Raw genomic sequence first — 19346 nt, 5'->3', positions numbered from 1 at the left:
CTGCATCCCCCACGCGCGCCCGGCCCCGCCGCTCCCGGCGTCCCCTCCACTTCCTGAGGGAAGAGGGCGGCCCGAAGAACCGCCCGCCTGGCGGCCGCTGCTGGGCCGGGCGCGTCCCCACGTCCGGCGCGGCTAGGGCGGAGCGGCGCCGGCCCGGCCCCCGCCCCTCGGCGCGGCGGGGACAGTGCCACGCCGGCGGCCGCCTCGCAGCGACATGGGCCGCGGGCTCTCCCTGCTCCTGCTGCCGCTGGCGCTGCTGGCGGCCCCGGCGCGGGCTGGGGGCGGCACGGCGGCAGCGGAGGGGGTTCAGATAGAGGTGCTGCACCTCCCCGAGGCCTGCAGCCCGAAGAGCAAGAAGGGCGATCTGCTGAACGCGCACTATGACGGATTCCTGGCCAGCGACGGCTCCAAGTTTTACTGCAGGTGAGCCAGGTGGCAGCGGGCCGGAGGACGGGCGGTGGGCAGGCCCGGCGGGGCGCGGGGCGCGGCCGCTCCACTCACCCGAAGCCAGATGAGCGGGACTCGGGGCGCTCCCGGAGTGCACAGCTCGGGGCCCGTACTGACTGCATCAGCAACAGCGATTTCTCCCCGTCTCAATCTTGACTTATTCTCAGCCGAGTGTTCCGGGATGCAGAACTTCCCCAGGGTCAAACTGGAGTCCCCAGGAGTCCAAGGATCCCTAGGGGGAAACTTCAAGAGCCTGTAGCCCACACCTCACATGGAGCCCTCATTTGTCAGAGTGGAAAAAAAAAAAAACAAAACATGATGTTGATGTTTGCCGTGTCCTGTGCTGTAACCTGTGCAGCAAAACTCAGGCTGGGAGGAGGAGCTCCCGGTAGGAATGCACACTGACAATTTTGGGCAGAAAGTTTTATATAGCATCCACTTCCACATAGTTGGCGCTGTGCAGTGTAACCACATTATTATACTAGTGGTTGGCAGCCTTTTTGCCTCGTGCCTGTTGCTGTTTCCCTTCTTGATTTGTTGTGCCATCCATCTTACCACAGAGTTATCATTTAGTCTTTTGCTTTTTCACTTTGTCCCATCCATCTATCCTCAGACAATAGCTTATCTCAGTAATTTAGCTCATCAAAATCTTGATTCATTCCCCTACCTGTATAATTTAAGAAAAACCAGTTAGTATATAGGATAATTCTACATTTAACAGTACCATTTCACGTGCATTTCTTTACCTGTTGAAGTGACTGACTGGTACATAGAGCGCTGTTCTCTGGATGTTTTGCTCAGTTGCTGTTCAGTGTAGTGCCTGTACTGGGGAGGCCTCATAAGACCAGAAGGTGCCTCAAACATTGGCTGTCTGGGCTGGCCAGAATGGTAAGTGAGCACACAGTCCTACAGCCAACATTGCCAGGTTCCACCAGCACGCACCTGCACTCTCAGTCCCATCCCATCCTACAGTGTTGTGAACTGCTGAAGACATTTTCACTTTCTAGTGCTCCCCACATTCCTCTTCTTGGAGACTGCCTGCAGTGGCACCTTGTTTCTGGCATGCAGTGTATATGATCAGGAAGATTGGATGTTGTTTTAAGAAATTCAAAAACAAGGGCGTTCTTTTTTTTTTAAAAGGAGGTTTTCCCCTTACGTATATCAAAATTTGACCTTAAATTATAAATGTAGCAGAAAAAGTGTTTATACTTTGTATTCTTGCACTCTAAACATTCTTGTGTGCTAATAATCTATGTTCTAACTGCAACTAAAAGTTATATTGATGTTAAAAAATATTATATTAACGTTACTCATGCACAATTTTTTTTTAATAGTCGGACGCAAAATGAAGGTCATCCAAAATGGTTTGTTCTGGGTGTTGGACAAGTCATAAAAGGCTTAGATATTGCTATGATGAATATGTGCCCTGGAGAAAAACGGAAAGTGACAATTCCTCCATCATTAGCATATGGACAGCAAGGATATGGTAAAAAAAGAAATTATGACTTTAAACTTTGTCTTTCCTGTGTTTTTTACCCTTTGAAACATAGAATACATAGTACTGTAAATGTCTGTGAGAACTGGGGCTCCCATTTGGAGGCAGTGCAGCTGTGCAGCCCCAGTCCTGCTCATTGCTACTCAGTTTAAGTAGTCTTGACCACAGACCCACACCCAGGCCTTGCAGTTCCCATTAGAACTCAGTACACGCCACCCAATGTGTTTTCCCAAGTATTGCCATAGTGTGAAAAATTGGCAGCAAAAGGAAGATCTCCATGAGCAATATCAGCCTTATTGTGTTAATATATTAAATTCCAGTCACATTTTTTTTCTTATTTGACTGCTACCTGTTTAGCCTTTTAATGACAATCTGCATCTTCTGAGTAAAATGAAATACGTTGCAGTGCAATTAATCTAAGTAGAAATAATTTGCTTAAAATACTGCTTACATTCTGAATAGTTAATGGCTCTCATTATCACATTACACAGTAATTGCAACAGTGCAATACCTGAAATCTGATTTGAATATAAGATAATTCAGTGTGCAGATTACTTAAAAAAAAGTTCCAGTATAAGTTCTATGCAGTGTTTCAACACTCAAATGTAGATAAATTCAGCTCTGACCTGGGTGTAGTAGTTTCTGTGAAAAGGTAGCTCTTGCTCTGTAGTAATACTCTGGTACTGATATGTCAGAATTCAATGCATCAGTTTTGTCTTTAATACAATTTCATAAAAAAAGGAAAAACACTGATACAAATAAAAGAATGTTCTTTAATACTAGTATTAACTGTTTGTTCCAGGTAGCACTTGAAGGAATAGCATTTTCCTACAGCACACCTGTCCTCTGTCTCAGCGTGCAACCTCCTGCATGCTGGGGAAGATACCTGCCTAATCTTGAATTAGAAAAGATGCATGTGGCTTTCTAAATCTTTACATGTCTTTCCTTTGTTGGTATGTATATTTGTAAACTGCTGGCACTGAATTCTAGTATTGTATTCTATATTCTTTCTTTTGTAAGGTGTATTTAAATCATTATTTATATTCAGATGAATTTAAAATTTGTACTTTTCTAAAGCATGGAAAGTTAAAACCTTTTTAACTCTGAAACCTGTTATTTTTACTATGGCTATTTTAGATGAGTAGTATAATACTTCTGTTTATCTTCTGTTTACAAACAGTGTAGATTCTTTAGCTTTTCTTTAGTTTATGAAGGATGAGCACAAGCTCAAAATTCTGAGGTTACAGTGTCATGCTCACTGGCTTTGGTAGCTTGCATGTTTAACATTTTAATTTTATATTGCATGATTTCTTTATGCTCTTTTGGCACTATCTTTAGACTGCATTTGTTGCTGTCTCTTTTCAGTTCCCCTTTTTTGCCAGATGCATGGTACGTGAACCTATTTTTGTAGGCAGTGCTGATTTTACATCAGGTGGCAGAAAATGCTTTGATTCAGGAACAAAGAATTCTTACAGTTGTTTTCTTAATTCAGAGGCCAGACAAAGTGCTCCAGTAGTTTGAAGTTTCTATGGGAATTTTTTTGCAAGTCAGATGACTTACATCCTGTTGCTGCTTTTTGAGATGTACATTTTAAACATTGTTTTACAGCATACATAAAATACTTTTTACCATAGGTAAATTCATAGGTATAATTCATACAAAGTAGGTAAAACATTGTATTGTCTGTTTCTTCAGACAGACAATGCACAGGAGCATTGAACTACTGTTATGTTTTAAATCAGATTGCAGCTGTTTAATAAAGACATATATCTTAGAACCAGTCTTTAAATAAGCCCTGTCATATGACAGGATGTGAAAGAATGAGAACTTTAGAAGTATTTGTTTTTCATGATAACCAGTCATCTAATCGCTGAAAGTACCTGAATTGGTATGCAATAGTTTTGTTTCAGGCAGGTACATGATCAGCAAGTTTCTTCTGAAATCATTTATCTAACACAATCAAACAATCTTCCTGTCTAGATGTACAACATTTAAATTTGGAGTTTAATGTAAATATTAACACAGCCTTTTTTAATAAAGAAATCCTTTACCTGTGAATTTATCATACATGTGATCTCTGCCCATAGTGTCTGATTCCTTAAACACTTTTTTTTTCCTTTATACATAGCACAGGGTAAGATTCCACCCAATGCAACACTGATCTTTGAGATTGAACTTTATGCAGTAAATAAAGGACCTCGTAGTGTTGAGGCATTCAATCAAATAGACAAAGACGGCGACAAGAAACTCTCTGAACTTGAGGTAATATGATACAAATAATTTATAAAACTATAGGTGTGGCTGCATCACTGTTACCTTTACATGAGCTGCCTCTGCTGCAGCTAATCATGTACGGTTTCTGTGTGTTTACACAAACTACACTGTGCTGTAGGTTGCTGAAATTTGCTTTAATACATTAATAAGTCTCACACTTCCTGTAGACAAGCTGTAGATGTGTCTGCACTGGAATCACAATACATTACTTGTATACCCCCAGTGTCCTTGAAGACAGCTAAATTAGTGCTAGCATAAAAGTCACAATGATTTGACTTTTTACTTTGCTTCTAGATAAGCCAGTATTTGAAAGAAGAGTTTGCAAGAGATGGCAAAAAACATCATCCCTCTGCCCATGATGAAATCTTAGCTGATATATTTAAGAAGAATGACCATGATGGAGATGGCTTCATATCAGCAAAGGAGTACAATGTTTACCAGCATGATGAACTCTAAGTACTTTAAAATATTTTCAGCTGTTTTCTGCACACTGAATTCTAAATAATAATACTTTGTCACAGAATTTTTGTATTTTTTTTATAGTGGAATCTTTTTATATCTCTTAAGGTGACTGTAAAAATCTTATTTTTAACATTCAGCTAATAAAATGTGTCAGATGTTTCAAAAGAAAGAAATAAAATTTAAGGACACCATAATATATGTGGTTCCTACAACATGTTCCAATCCTACAGTATTGCTCAGTAGTCTCTCATTTGGTGAAATACTGATGAAAATAATTATCTCTGTTCAATTGAGGACACAAAAGTTACAATAACCTTTGACATAGCTGGAATGTAACTGCTGACCACTTCTCAATCCCCTGTAAAATAAAAGAGGGAAAACAGAGTCCCGGGAATACAGCTCTTAGACCCCTGCAGGCTTCTAGCCTAGCTTCTTGAAGAAAGGCCATTTGCAGCAATTAACTATAAAAGGCATTAACATGGGCAAACTTTGTCTATGGAATGTTAAGATAAAAACAAAAATGTTTTTAAAATAACCTCTTTGATGTAATATTAATCTAAAGAATTTGGTGTTGAAGAAAAAGCAGTACTTTAGGAGAGTGTTTAAACTTTGACTTAGTAAAATGGTCAGGTTAGCCAGTTTGTTCAGCAACACCAAGTTAAAAATCTACACTATCATAATTTAATTGAATGAGGCTGAAGATGATGGGAGATGCTGTATAAAAACATAATTAATTAATTATTTGGGCATCACTCTGGTTTTCCTCACTGGAAAAATGCAAAGTAGCAATAGTTAATAGACAGTACTTTTTTCTGTTAACTGTTCTGCTTGTGCAGAACACATCATAACGCTTGTGTAACATACTTCACTCTTCTCACATGAAAAGTAATGGCTGTATTCACATCAATATGTAATAATCAGATGTACACAGTGAAAGTAGCAGCACAAGTGAAAAAAGCTTCCATACTGGGTTATCCTTGAAATAATTTTAAAAGGTATAAAAAGGTTTTTTGCTCTGCCAGGGTAAAACAGTGCAGTGACAAGTTTAACAGCGCCCTGCCCCGCAGCCTAGTCCCAGCCCTGGACAGAGCTTTCTGTTGTTCCAGTCCTCAATAGACTCAATTTCCTGAGGCTGGGATGCAGCTGTTAAAGACCTTCACCCCTGAAGTCTTGTTGGAGTGAGCAGTTCCATTATTTTCATAAGCTTCCAAAACATTTTCTGCTAAGCAGGTATTTTTCTGAGCACATAAAAGAACAGAGCAGCTGTGACACAGAATCCAACTGCAGCAGGTAGACTGGCTGGTACTTTTTCATAATTAAACAAACTTGATATTAGGCAACAGCACTCTAATATGAAGCTCCTATCCATAGTTCCAGTTGTTCCCTTTTGTAACTGAAACATTAGACTGAGCTAAGTTTTAGCATGGTTTTTAATCTGATACTTCAATTAAACATTCATGAGAACACTAAATTATTAACAAATATTCTCATTTAACCATCATATGCCAGTGTAGAGAAAGGCAACATTTTGGGGTTTAACAATAAGTTTGTGTAAACAACTTTAAGTTCTAGCATATATTTTGACATTAGAAAATACTATTTAAAAGTATGTTTTTAATTATGATAATGAGAAAGTTCTACGAAAAACAGCAATGTCAGGAAATTCATGTGCATTTTAAAGTAGAGGTTATCGACTGTGAAGCAAAGAATTTGAAGATAACAGCGTAATAAAATGTTTTGCACTTCCATTGTTTTGCATTTCTCAATTGGAGACATATTCACTAACTCCAAAAAGTTTGTGGCACGGTTATGCCCATGTCTGTGGTAACAGGCACTTACGCAGATCAGTTACTTCATTCTCTTATGCCAGAGGTCAAAACAGGGCACGGCATGCAGTCGTACATACTTCTGTCCATTAAAAGAGCACTCCAGGCATCCATAGACTGTCTCCCTTTTTGAACTTCCCATTCCACAAAGGACACAGGGGCCTTTGGGGATGTTGTTATTAAGTAAATTAATTCGGATATGAGAACCGTCTCTGAGATAGCTTGTAGAGAGATCAGTCATGCTTGCAGCTTTTTCATAATAATCTGCAAAAAGGTCCTCCAAGTAAGGATCAGAGTTAGCAACGATTTCCACTACTCCTTTATCTGAAAAAGAGCACACAAAGAAAAGAAGCAGTATTCTGTTATTACATTACGATCTGTGGTTTAAAAAATATCAGTTTAATTATAGAAATAACAACTGATGCACAAAACTGTTCTAAGCATGCCATATAGACTGCTTCCCATCAAAAACCCTGTATGATAAAAATTTTTCTTCAGCTTCACTTAAGACACTGACAAAAGCTAGAAATTTTTGTATATGACCTATGTAATTACATTTTTTGAAATATACCTGAAGGATAGGCATGAGGCAGGCTTCTGAGAAATTGGTGCAGTCAAACCACAGCTGTGTACTTGTTTTTATTTTTGCATTTCTAGTTTTATGTTCTAAACATTGTAAATTCACTTTTATTTCCTATTATTTACCAAAAAATCCCACTAATACTTAATATGTTTAGAAAATTCAGACTACTTGTTAACCTCCTAGCAGATTTCTGGGTATCCAGATGTGACAGGTAAGAACTACCTACCTTTCCCTCTCTCTTCAGTGACTGACTAGATTGAGTGAAGAACTTTCAGGCAGCTACAGCTCCTGAGATATATCATACCCACTGAAGATTTTTTCCCCTTGTGTGGACTGGAACAGCACTGAAGGCTTGGTCCATAAAAGTTCTTTGATCAAGAATGGGATACAGTGGAGGAAGAACACCTACACACAGCAGCTTTTGGGACATGCTTACTGCTCAGCATTTATCTTCACACTCAGATCTGCAGTTTTCCAACATACTTGGACCAAGGAGTGTTACAAGTTTAAGATCTTGGTCTAAAGCTGCATACAGGGATCTGCATTTTTATTGGATGCTATGTTCATATTAGAATGAGAAAAAAGGACTACGATGGTATCCTGCCATGGGAACATAGAGCCTAAGGAGTACATTCAATTATTGCAGTTAATATTGTTTGATATTTACAAAAAATATTTACAGCTTTTGCCTTCAAATATTACTATAATTATAACTTGTATATAACAAGCTGTAAATGGCAAACACATGAAATAGGCTCAGTGTTAACTGTGTAATTACTCATTACCAGTTTATCAACAGCCATACATTTTAAGATCTTTAGAGTTTAAAGAAAAGATTTGTTACTTCTGAGAGACAGGTTCTCAAATGTAAATTTTAATAACTCTATAATCATTTCAATACACTAGAAATTGAGAGGTACATTTTGCATCAAATTCTTTAAACATTCATCTTGGACAGAAATTAAAGAAACAAAGATACACTTTTAAATAAGACATTTGTATATAAATGTCAAAAGTCATACTTCGATGAAACAAATTATTCTTTAATCTCCTGAATTTGGTCAGTGAAGATGATCCAGATTTCTCTCTTTCAAATCCTCCTTTTGCAATTGGAGTCACACAAAGTTCTGTAAAAATGAAAAGTTTTTAAAAGGACTAAATATAAAAGCCATAATTGCACAACAATTTAATATGATTTCTAATCAATAAAGTTAACAGTGATTAAATCTAGCTTTGCTAATGTTTTTAATGGCTAGTATAACTTTTTAATACAAGTCTGCACACAGTAATTGTCCACAGAATCAAGTAACACAGATTTGATGGTAATTTTTAACTGTTGGTGGCTTTCAATTAACATCCTCAGAGCCTGTTTTGATTCATGCACAAATTATGGTCATGTTAAGGGGTCAGAATGGTCAGTAGCATAACAATGGAAGCCCTGATTCTGAAGGACAAACATTTCTGTAGTCTTACTTGAAAGTAGAAATGAAACATAGTAAGCAAGGCTGTGAATTCTGTACTCACCACTTCTGATACTGAATTCTAACCATAACTTGAAATAAATACTTTAAGTTAAAATCTATGCTATGCAAATTTTTATTTGTTTCCAATTTCTGCAATTAATTCCTCCTAAATAGCTTTAGATATTTATATGTGCAAATGATGTATCAGATTGAAATTAAAGCCCCAACAGAAAAAAATGTTATTAGTTTAGAAGTTCTGTACACTTTTTTCTCTACTTGTCTCTTTGTACTTGCCTATTTTATGCAAAATTGAACAGGTAGTCTCAGAAACCTGTTTCTCACCAGCTAGAAATATAACTAAGTGGGGCTTTTTGTTCCATGCCACCACAGAATTTAAAAAATACCAAGTCTAACTTTTAAGAAATGTTCACACAGCAGACTATTTTCTAGCACCTGCCTTGTTTTTCTTTTCAAGCACTGTTTCTGTCAGAATGTCAGAATACTTATGTGCATAAAATTAAAGCATCCCATTGTATGGGATCAGGGCTTATGTATATCAAGAGCAATAAAGCAGTTTTAAAAACTTAGATCATTATAAATAATAGCAGTAATGACAGTAATTCATATCACTTACCGAAATTACCATCCAAATGAATGTAGAGTTCAAATACACTAAAAGCAATAGTTGTATGTGCAGGAAAAACAATGGCTTTGTCCCGCCCTTTATAATTCTGATCTTCAATTATGTGAAACTATAATTTAGAGAAGGATCAAAAGAAAAAACGTTAGACATTGAAATGAATAAATAAACAAAATACTAATCTTAACTTCATATATTGAGAATTACAATGCCAGATGGAAAATTTGAAATTGAAGATCAAATTTCACAACTGAAGAATTTTCTATTAACTACTTTGCATTTTAATAAATTTTGATACAGAGAGAGCAATTTGCATCACTTACTGAAAATTATGTGGATGATTTATTAATACTAGAAAGAGTGAAGTAAGAAGACTTGTAAGTTTAATTATTCAAACACATTGAGAGGGAAAGGGGAGGAAGAGCATAAGACAAGGAGTAAGATGCTGACCCTTCAAGTAATAACCTGAAATTCCAATATGTTACAGAAGATGACCATAATAATGAAAGAAAGGTTATACATTTATTAGAAAGTCAAACTAAGAAGTAGTAAATTCCACATTTTTGCCAAGGCTTTACCCCAAGCAATGGCTCATTGTCTAGCCTTTCATACATTTCCCATCCCTCTGTCCTATAAGCACTGCTAACAAAAGACCAACTTTTAAACCACTTTGCATCAGTACGGTAGTATTGATTTACTTCAGATTTTTTCTGAGTTTATATTATAAAAACACAATTAAATCAAACCATAACATTTATAATAATGAGCTTTTTATGCTTGATCATTTGAGTTACAGAACTTTGCCAAACATATTTACCCTCATTGTCTCTCCACGCATTCCAGTATGGACAGTTAATGAGCACTGCCTTGTAGTTCGAATACTTTCCATGACCACACACAAAATTTCCATCCTACTTTTTCTTGATTGCTGGACTAGACAATGATCAAAGTTTATTTTTCTAAAATCAAGAGGGAGGCAGGAAGGAAATTCAGACATAATTAGCCATTTTCAAAGCAGCTAAGTAACATTAAATCAGTAAAGAAATCACCATAATACCTGTTTCATAGCAGTAAAACAACTGACCAAGGAAATCTCTGGAAACTTAATATTGATTTTCAGTGTTTGGCAACAGAAGTAAAAAATTCAAGGAAAGCCAGTATTCTACACATATTATGGAGGATATCTGGGACAGCCTGGAAAATTCAAAGCCTGTCCATCTGACTTTGGCTTTAGTGCCATTAACTGAAAAAAACCCTATATCACTTTTAAACAATCGTGAAACAAGTGCTTGTAGAAGAATTTCTACAAAAAATGGCAGTTCTGTAATACTGAATCTTTTTTGGAGGAGACTAGATCCTCTTTCCTCACTCATGGTTATTAATGATAACATTTGAAGGTTATTAATAAATTAGGAAAATATGGAAAGACAGGTTGCAGATACAAAATGGCATGCGCTTCTTGGTAAATACCAACAAGGTAACAAAATATATTTGTAAATGCCAAATGTTGCATCATGCATAGTAAATAATTTACTGGGATGCACTGTAATTCAAATAATTCAGAAAATTGTACAGCCTGTATTATACAGGTCATGTGTCTAATCCCGTGATCCGACATGATACCCTTGAAAATATCTGATGGTGACTGCTACTGATTGGCTAAAGATAATCAAAACCTAACAACTTTGGAATTTCAGAATAACTGTATTAAATAATTATGGAAATTATGAATTATGAATTAAGAATTATAGAGACAGAAATCAAAGCACAGAATACAACCTTGTAGTAAGTTCTTTAAGTAATGTTGGTACTTCGACTTCGTGTTTGGTCACTATGCCAAAAGAAGCTTTAAAGGCAACAGAATCTGATCCAGCAACATCAAACCCAACATCATTCATTATCTGATTTCCTCTTCTGCCATTAAGCGAAACATCTGATTTGTCTTCATAGTTGAGCAACTGGTAAGACGAGACACCTGAGTAAAAGAAGATAACCTGTGTGTGATGAAAAGTCTGAACACAGGATTTTTGCATAGCAAGAATAAATGGTACAATTTTTACTGTGCTTACCATTTTGATATGAAAATCAGAAATACATCGAGCCCTTGTTTATTGGTGTTACTACTGATGATTGATGGAAAGAGTACATAGAAGTCCTGGGTTTGATTAGAGCTATTTTCAAATTTCTGTGTTCATCATTATTCTCCTCAAGTACTTCCACCTGTAACTATGATGCTGATACATATAAACTACACATGTAGTAAGTTTTGACTTTAATGACAGAAGCTCTGAAACCCAAAATGATTCAGTGGAGGCCACAGAGAATATTAAAGCTAGGAATAAAATGAAAGCCACTGTATAAAAAATATTAGGGAATTCTGAATTTCATCTAAATGTCCTACAAAGACCCTAATTTTTCTTCATTTTTGCAATACATGAATGAGACATAGGCGTACCAGTAACATTAACTCTGCCCAACAGCTATGTCTGTTTATTTTAAAGGAAAACTACAGATTAATTCTGACTTGCTTGAAAGCTTGCATTCAATCATTGTACAATCAAAAGGTAGGTACCAAAGCACCTCTACAAAAATGTCTTTATAATATCAAATACATTTCCATTACACTAACGGAAGAAATACTAGAACACATTGGTTACCAAATTAAAATGAACACAGGGATTAGATTTCCAAATACATGTAAGAATCTGCGGTTTACTCCTTTTTTGTTTTTAGTCCTTTGCAGCTATTAGGATAAATTGACATTATTAAGTCACCTACTATGAATCCTGTTTATGTTTATTTTTTAACCAAAAAGAAGCTTAATATATTTTTTATAATACTAAAAAGATTGGAAATGCTAGTCTTTGCCACATAAAAAAGGAAATTAAATTACAAACCCCTTTGGTTATGTTAAAGGATTTTCTTAATACTTTCTGCGCACAACATTTAACCTTTACAGAAAAGACTAGTAAGGTTTTGTGAGAATTTTTAATGAGATTTTGCAACATTTAAATGAGATTTTTTGGGAGGGGTTTTTTTGTTTTGTTTTTTTGGGGTTTTTTTGTTTGTTTGTTTGTTTGTTTTTTTTCCATTCAGGACAAGCCAGCTGACTTCTTCTGAATGTAAGATTTAGGATTAAGATTTTTCCTATCATGTTTGTCTCCTGAAATCCCCTCTTGTGGCATCAAGTGGTATTTCCTGTGCTTATATTAGTTTCTCTTAGTAGAGTTTTTAACTGATGCATTTGTTGTGCCAGTAATATCATCAATAATTTTGCCAAAATTGGCATTTCAAAAAAAATAAAGCAATTAAATGGTTTTGAGAAAACCTGTAGACATGAATTACACACTTTTCAAAGGAATGTATAGGAAGATACAGGCAGTATAGTTCAATTTTGCACCTCATAATTCTGTTAGAATCTCCTCAAAATTTACACTCTGGCATAGAAAAGGAAATTTAAAAACAGTTAATCTCTTTAAATACATCACAAAGATTGCAAATGTGGAAAAAGTCTTATGAAAATCCAATTACACCAGTCAGATGTAATAGCTGTTTTCAAATGCTTTTGCCTGTGCAGAGGTCAGTTCAGCACCAGGGACTGCCAGCATGGAAGAGCTGCAGAGCTGAGGCCATTCTTACACACTTAAAAGTGAGTATACAGACAAAGGGGTACATTTCTAAACAAGTTTTATGTAGCAGTTAATCAACATACATCAGTACCTCTGTCACGAATTTGTGGTTTGTGAAAAATAAAAAGGCTAAACTGAATTTGTTTAATACTATTTCAGAAAATATCAAGGATTTTTAGTATAAATTATTTCTTTTTTTTATTTTTCACTCTTTTCCCAGAAAGTCCTTTTTTCCCTTTTGTCTTACCATTTTGATTTGTACTTTTTTTTCTTAAATATTTATTACATGACTAAGCTAGAAAAATGTTATTACCCATTTACTAAGGAAACATCATACTACCTGCACAGTTTAAACTATGTTTACTATGTCTTTACTAGAAAACATGCATTTTTCCACTTTGAAGAAAGATAAAAATCTTACCTGCAGAAATTTCTTTCTCCCCTTGAAGAATGTCTTTTAATGTGAAAGGTGTTGAAGCAAATTTAGATTTTTTTGAAAGCAAACATTTTCTTTTTTTAATCACAAGGCTCAGAGGTTGGTATCTGTCAGCTTCACTGAGGCTGGGCACTGGAACTAATCTTCCTCCATCACCAACCTGTTTAACGAAGTTTTTGGTTGCAGCAGCAAACATATTATGACATTAATAATGATAATAATAAAAAAGCTCTGTATCAAGTGTAGCTTCCAGACATCGAGCCCATGTTCAATTCTTCTTATATTGTTCTTGCAAAAAAATTACCATGCTTTGGAGAAAAAATCTGTCAAACTGCTTTTTTTAGAGTGAGTTATATCTCACTTTTAAAGAATCAACAGCATCTTAGCTACTGAACTTCTGTGGTGTACTGCTTGAGACTTCTCTCAGAGACCTTCAGTTAAGCTCTCTATTTCTGCATGATGAATAATGAATTAACAGTGTAAACTGAGAGGGAAATGGTGACCTTTTCTTGGCAGTGTATTGCCACCCTAAAAGACAAAATTTACTGTCATAGAAACAGAAAACTAACTTTCATAACCCTCACCTTCCCACTAGGAGTTATTGGTGTACTGCTCTTTGTTGGGTCCTTGCTACAGCTGAATTCTGGTGTTTTAGCAACACCAACAAAGCAGCCCAGACGTGCTCTGGGAGGGCACTGGAATTACACTTGGATGAGCACTGGGAGCTCTGTAGATGGTGTTGCCTTTCACAGCACTGGCATAACCTGCCTGGGAGAGCTCAGCTGGGGACTGAGCTGGGCTGGGCTGAACTGTGAGATCAGAGCAGGCTGGGGCAGGGGGAAACACCAGTGGGTTCTCATCATTTGTTATTAATCTCCCATGGACTTAGCTGTCTGTGATCCAAGGGCTAGGCTTGAGCTCCATGCATTTAGCTCAGACTACTGAAAATCTCATTAAATTATGAGAATTAAAATTGCATTAAAAAGTGACAGTATTGATATGAAGAAATGAGGAGCAACTCAAGAATCCAAGATATAAAGCCCCAGTGTAAAAAGACAGAAAACTGTAAAGAGAAGGAAGACAGACAGTAGAGAGCACAGTGGAGGATCTGTGAGAGAGGCAGAAGGAGCTGACCAACCCTCATGTAGGCAATTACTTGATTTTCTAGTAAGATTGATGAACACAGAACTGGCTAAACCTTGCAGCTCTTCTTCCAGAGATTCCCATTGCAGCTACAGTGGGTAAAGCATCAGCCACTGGCTTGTAAAGTTACACTTCAGTAGGAATATTGTCCCTGGTTGCCAGGCTACAATTGGTTTGATTGGCTTTTGTTTTCTGAAGTAAGGTCTTTATGTAAAAGTACCTGAAGGAATGTTTTTATAATATGAACACTTATTTAGTAATTTATCATGTGTCAATACTTCCATAATATTTTTAAAGGTTCAGAATATCAGAAAAGCCAACAAAATGGCAAAAAGAGGAGGGCATTACTTTAGTTATGAAAGGAAAGGCTGCTGGATCTTTCTGCTTACTCTAGAGGGTGCTGAAAAATCAAGTCAGGTTATATATCGACTGAATTGAAAGCATGGGGAAGGCTGCAATTAATTCTGGATGTAATTTCATACTACACTATCTGAAAAACCCTGCACATATTTGCTCAATCAAAACAAATTGAAACAACTGAAAAGCTTTCAAAGGGAAGAAATATCTAAGGGAACCCTAAAATGAAAATTGCCCCTTGATCCTTGGTTTAGATTAATCCTGTATATATATGTTTGACAAGATACTATTTTTCTACAAATTATTAAGACCAGCTGGCACTGTTTATTCAACATGCATTTGTATTTTTCTTACTCAGTATGCGGTCATAGATCATATTCAGTCTGATCTAAGCTCTAATTTTGATAATGAATAGTTTCATTTGATATGTTTACATGCTATTCCTGTTACTCTAACACCCTATAATCCATCAAAAATGCTTCAGCAGATGTTTGTGTTGTCCTCATGCCACAGATCAGAGAACAGGAGTCTGAGTACAGTAACATTGCCATGATCTGAATACATTCACTAATTTTGCACATCCAAGTGAAGAAACATAAGGTATTTCCCTGCTCCTCCAGCACTAGACACTTTTGTACTTGGCACACCAGTGTACTTATGAACTTCCAGCATTTCTGCAGCCTGGCATCCTCTCATTTTGGGAAATGAATAAATGAAAAACATTTAACTTCCAAGTGAATAAATTATGCCTGAGTCATCACTGGAATAAAAAAATCTTGCCTGGTCTCGCCAAATTGTGCAGATGAAAGTCCTTACTCACATTTGCTCCCTGGGGAGGATCTGGGCTGAAATGTTCCACTCCCCTCAGCACAGAGCTGAGGAGGGAAGAGCAAGAGACTTTATTTCCTATGCAAGATGAGTTCTGTTCTTCCAGAGTGGGTGTTAACCATGGAGTAGTAACATAGCAAATATTAGCTATATATAGTTGAGAATATTTTATGCCTAAATACTGTATTTTTTTCTCACATCATATTGATAAAAACATGGATTTTTAAAGAGTAAAACCTAGAGGACAATCCTGCACTCTGCATGGTGTTGGAAGATGCAGAAGGTTTTGTGTAGTTAAATTATAATTCCATAAAGATTTTTGGTTTAATATTGGATAGTTATCCTACATTATCCCTTGCAGGAATGTTGGTCACCTGTAATTACAGAGTGTTTAAAGAGGCATTTATAATGTGATCTAAGGTAGTGCAAGCTAGAGATTTGTCCAATTAACTGAAAATGTGGAATTATTTCATTATTTTCAAACCAGAAATCTGAAACCATCTGTAATCCACTTGAACTGATCTGACTTTAATTTATTTCTTGTCACAGTCAACCATATCATAAGATTAGCATGATTAAGCAGTTAGTTGAATGGAGAAAAGAAATCTTAAGTGTTTACTGACTGGATAAACTTAGTTGATGTTTCACTTGAAAGGATTAAACCCACAATTTACACCAAATTATGCTGGCAATTTGTTTAATATCTTCTTAGTGTACAAAAGGATGCCATCAGTTGCCAGATCTCCTGGCAACTGAACAGGAGTGTATCACGTACACTGCAAGTGCATTTGAACTGTATTATGTTTACCTGCAGACCTCTGCAAAAGAACAAGTGAAAGAATTTAACATATAAAAAACAGCAAATGAAAATGCTACTGAAAAAATTACTCACAAAATTCCCTAACTTTCCAGCATATGGCATGAGTATTTCCCTAGAAACACAGGATCTGAGTGATATAGACACTGTTGTATTTCAGGAGATAACAAAAATAACATTTTACCAGGCAAAATATGGTTCTAATTACACACACACTTTTTGGGTTTTTGTAAAATCCTGAGTGGGTTTAACAGCACTTGACTTCTTTTTTGGTTTTTTTTTGAGGTTGCATTTGTCTAGAAATTCTCACGTATGAGCAAAACCAGCCAGTTTAATACCATGACTTACACAACTTCAGAGCTCCTGAAATACAAATTCTAGTGATAGCTTTATATGCTCTTCCACAGACTTACCTTTCAGGTTCCAGACCTTTGTTCATGAACATACAGATAACTTAATCTATGTTTCATGTGTCCATCTTTAAAGTGCATGAAATACCCCAGCTTTTTCTTCTTTGTAATTGCCCCAGCATTAATGGCAATATTTTCAACAGAGAGATGGATGCATTAACATCCATATGAGGCCTTTACTAAAAAGGAATGCAAAAGTAGTCCTCCAGGGACAGGTATGCTGAGATAGTATATTTGCATTTACACTTACCACCTGTGAAGCAGGCACATGTTTCAGCCCTCAGTCTGGCAACTGACGGCATCTTTATGTTCATTAAGAATATATTAAACAAATCACCAGCATAATACTGTGCAAATTTTGGGTTTAATCTTTTCAGTACCAGCTCAGTTTATCCAGTCAGTTAATACTTAAGATTTCTTTTCTCCCTTCCTCTTCCAGCTTTCAATTGTTACATAAACATTACTGTATATAACAAAGCTACTTTCATAATGTAGCATTATTAGCTTGTGAAGACAAGTCTGGAAAAAAAAATAAGCCAGTGTGACCTAAAGTATGTTTAATGCTTCTTTTCCTTTGAAGGATGCTGCCCGAATGGCCAAATCTTTTTCACCCAGCATGTGTCAGTAGGTGTGCCTGTGTGACAGGACAGCTTTGTGGGCTTGCCCATCCACCTCTATGAGGATGTAGAACTGTAGATGCTACTGTGCCACTGTATCTAAAGAAAACTTACAAAACAAAGGATTTGTCTGCTATGTTATAACTTACATTGTCCACGCTAAGCTATCTGCTGAGTGCTGGTACAGTTATATCTACATAAATCTTCCTTCAGTCATAGACATCTTGTTCCTTGCTGCTTTAAACTGAGCAGCAGGACTGCTTTTATTTTTGGCATTGACACTAGCTGTCCTGTGATACTGGGCCATTAACCTCTGTCTATGAAACTTACTGCATGTGGCTGTGCTGATGTGTCACTTCTCAGGGAAGCATTCTGCAAGAAGTGATTATTACTATTACAAAGGCCTTTGGATACAGAGTATTCATAAACAGACAAAATTAAATCAGTGTTTGTAGGGCATGCATCCTCTTTCATAATAATCTCTATGTTTATTCAGCCTGTTCCTTTTCATGCTTTCAAGACAAGAATATGTCTTCATCTAGTTTCCTAATTCATTCTTTTCATGCCTGTAGGCATAGAGTAATAGATTTGAGCTGTTTCCAGATACTAAACATTTTAACAGACAGGTGACATAACAGACATGTTTGTCACCAAACATGAAAAGTAGCCTGATACTGTTATTCTAGGTCAGCTGATCAGCATTTAAGTGAAGTCAGCTCTTGAACTAGAACTACAGAATGGATGTGCTCTTGTGCTCTTGAATTTCTTTGACTGCTAGAAGTAATGCAAGGCCCTCAGAAATAACTTACTTAAAGAGGAACTTAAAAGACAACACCTAAAATTTTATCAGTTGAAAGAAATAACTCAACATCCTTACCAGAACTGATAGTCCACCTACAGTCCAACAAGTAACCTTTTGAGAATGTTTAATTATAATTTTTCCTCCACTGACTTGTCAAAAAACCTGCTCAAGAAGCCTAGGGTGGTTGTGAAATTTGAGCTAGTAATCAGGTTCTTTTCTTTACTGAAGGAAATGTAGCCAGACACTAATCAGTGAGAAAAGCAACTACATGCTTGGTTTTGCTTTGAAACTTATCCTTGTAATTACAAACATAATCTAATGTAGTCTCATTACAGGCAAAAAGCATCTACGCAACAGATTCATGTCTGTAACATACATCTATGCCACCTTTTATTTTCTGAATTTTTTAAATGTACTAATATGCTAATGTACTATTGAGATATAGATACAGTTGATACAACCTAACCTGTCTCTTTATCTACTCAAAGTTAAATTTTAGACACAGCTCTCAGAAATAAAAATGACAGTCTAAATATAAGACATTTTATTTGCTGTCCTTGAGTAAAATTAGACTCAATACTCAATAAAAATAGAGTACCTCCTCAACTAGCCTCCAGTAATCTGGGTTTGAATGATATTTTAGCTTAGCTTCTTTTAACCTGACTTAGTAATAATTACTTTCCTGGAAAATAATTTTCTATTGAAGTGCAGTGTTTTTTTAACATTTAGACCAACTTAAATATTTAGTAAGATCATGAGGTCTTGAAGAACCATGTGCCTTGATATGTTGCTGTGCAAAAATGCTATGTATCATCATATCAGAACAGATTTTTGTACCAGCAGTGAAACTTGGAACAGCTTTCTGTGGGCAACTCCTTCAGCTGAGTCAGGATGAAATCCTGTCAATAGCTTCCCACGCTGTCTCACTTCACCACACCACAGCGCCTACATGTTTGTGTTATGAAGAAGCATCACCTGTCTCCTGCTTAGATTAAAGCTAAACATGCAATTTACTTTCTTTCATACCTAAAGTAATAGTTTTGATGCTAAATTTGGTGTCAGGTTGCTCATGTAGCCTCTCAGGCCTCTGGCACTCTATTCCCAAAGGTTTGCTGTG

At 36.5% G+C, this 19346-nt stretch overlaps 2 protein-coding genes across 2 annotated transcripts; one reads left to right on the top strand and one right to left on the bottom strand.

Annotated features, from left to right (window-relative positions):
* The first annotated feature begins 188 nt into the window (after nt 1-188).
* FKBP7 (FKBP prolyl isomerase 7) lies at nt 189-4905 on the top strand. Its single transcript, XM_021552426.2, has 4 exons — nt 189-423; nt 1782-1933; nt 4071-4204; nt 4511-4905. The coding sequence occupies exons 1-4, from the start codon at nt 215-217 to the stop codon at nt 4670-4672; spliced, it is 657 nt and encodes a 218-aa protein (XP_021408101.2). The 5' UTR covers nt 189-214; the 3' UTR covers nt 4673-4905.
* A 1500-nt stretch (nt 4906-6405) lies between these two features.
* PJVK (pejvakin) lies at nt 6406-13554 on the bottom strand. The gene is made up of 6 exons (XM_021552427.3): nt 13241-13554; nt 10970-11165; nt 10008-10149; nt 9185-9302; nt 8110-8214; nt 6406-6828 (listed from the first exon to the last, which is right to left on the bottom strand). Exons 1-6 carry the CDS (start codon nt 13449-13451, stop codon nt 6527-6529), a joined length of 1074 nt encoding a protein of 357 aa, XP_021408102.1. The 5' UTR covers nt 13452-13554; the 3' UTR covers nt 6406-6526.
* Nucleotides 13555-19346: the final 5792 nt, after the last annotated feature.

The sequence above is a fragment of the Lonchura striata genome, chromosome 8, assembly GCF_046129695.1.
Source record: "Lonchura striata isolate bLonStr1 chromosome 8, bLonStr1.mat, whole genome shotgun sequence".
Lineage (NCBI taxonomy): Eukaryota > Metazoa > Chordata > Aves > Passeriformes > Estrildidae > Lonchura > Lonchura striata.
The sequence above is the reverse complement of the archived record's forward strand: the minus strand, read 5'-3'. Positions and strand labels throughout refer to the sequence as shown.

Coding starts and splice junctions, on each gene's coding strand:
- PJVK (XM_021552427.3), bottom strand. CDS start 13,451: ATGTTTGCTGCTGCAACCAAAAACTTCGTTAAACAGGTTGGTGATGGA. Junction 10,150..10,969: donor CTTAAAGAACTTACTACAAG/GTTGTATTCTGT, acceptor TCTTGATTTTAG/AAAAATAAACTTTGATCATT. Junction 6,829..8,109: donor GAATAATTTGTTTCATCGAA/GTATGACTTTTG, acceptor GCTCTTTTTCAG/ATAAAGGAGTAGTGGAAATC.
- FKBP7 (XM_021552426.2), top strand. CDS start 215: ATGGGCCGCGGGCTCTCCCTGCTCCTGCTGCCGCTGGCGCTGCTGGCG. Junction 1,934..4,070: donor ATATGGACAGCAAGGATATG/GTAAAAAAAGAA, acceptor CTTTATACATAG/CACAGGGTAAGATTCCACCC. Junction 4,205..4,510: donor AGAAACTCTCTGAACTTGAG/GTAATATGATAC, acceptor CTTTGCTTCTAG/ATAAGCCAGTATTTGAAAGA.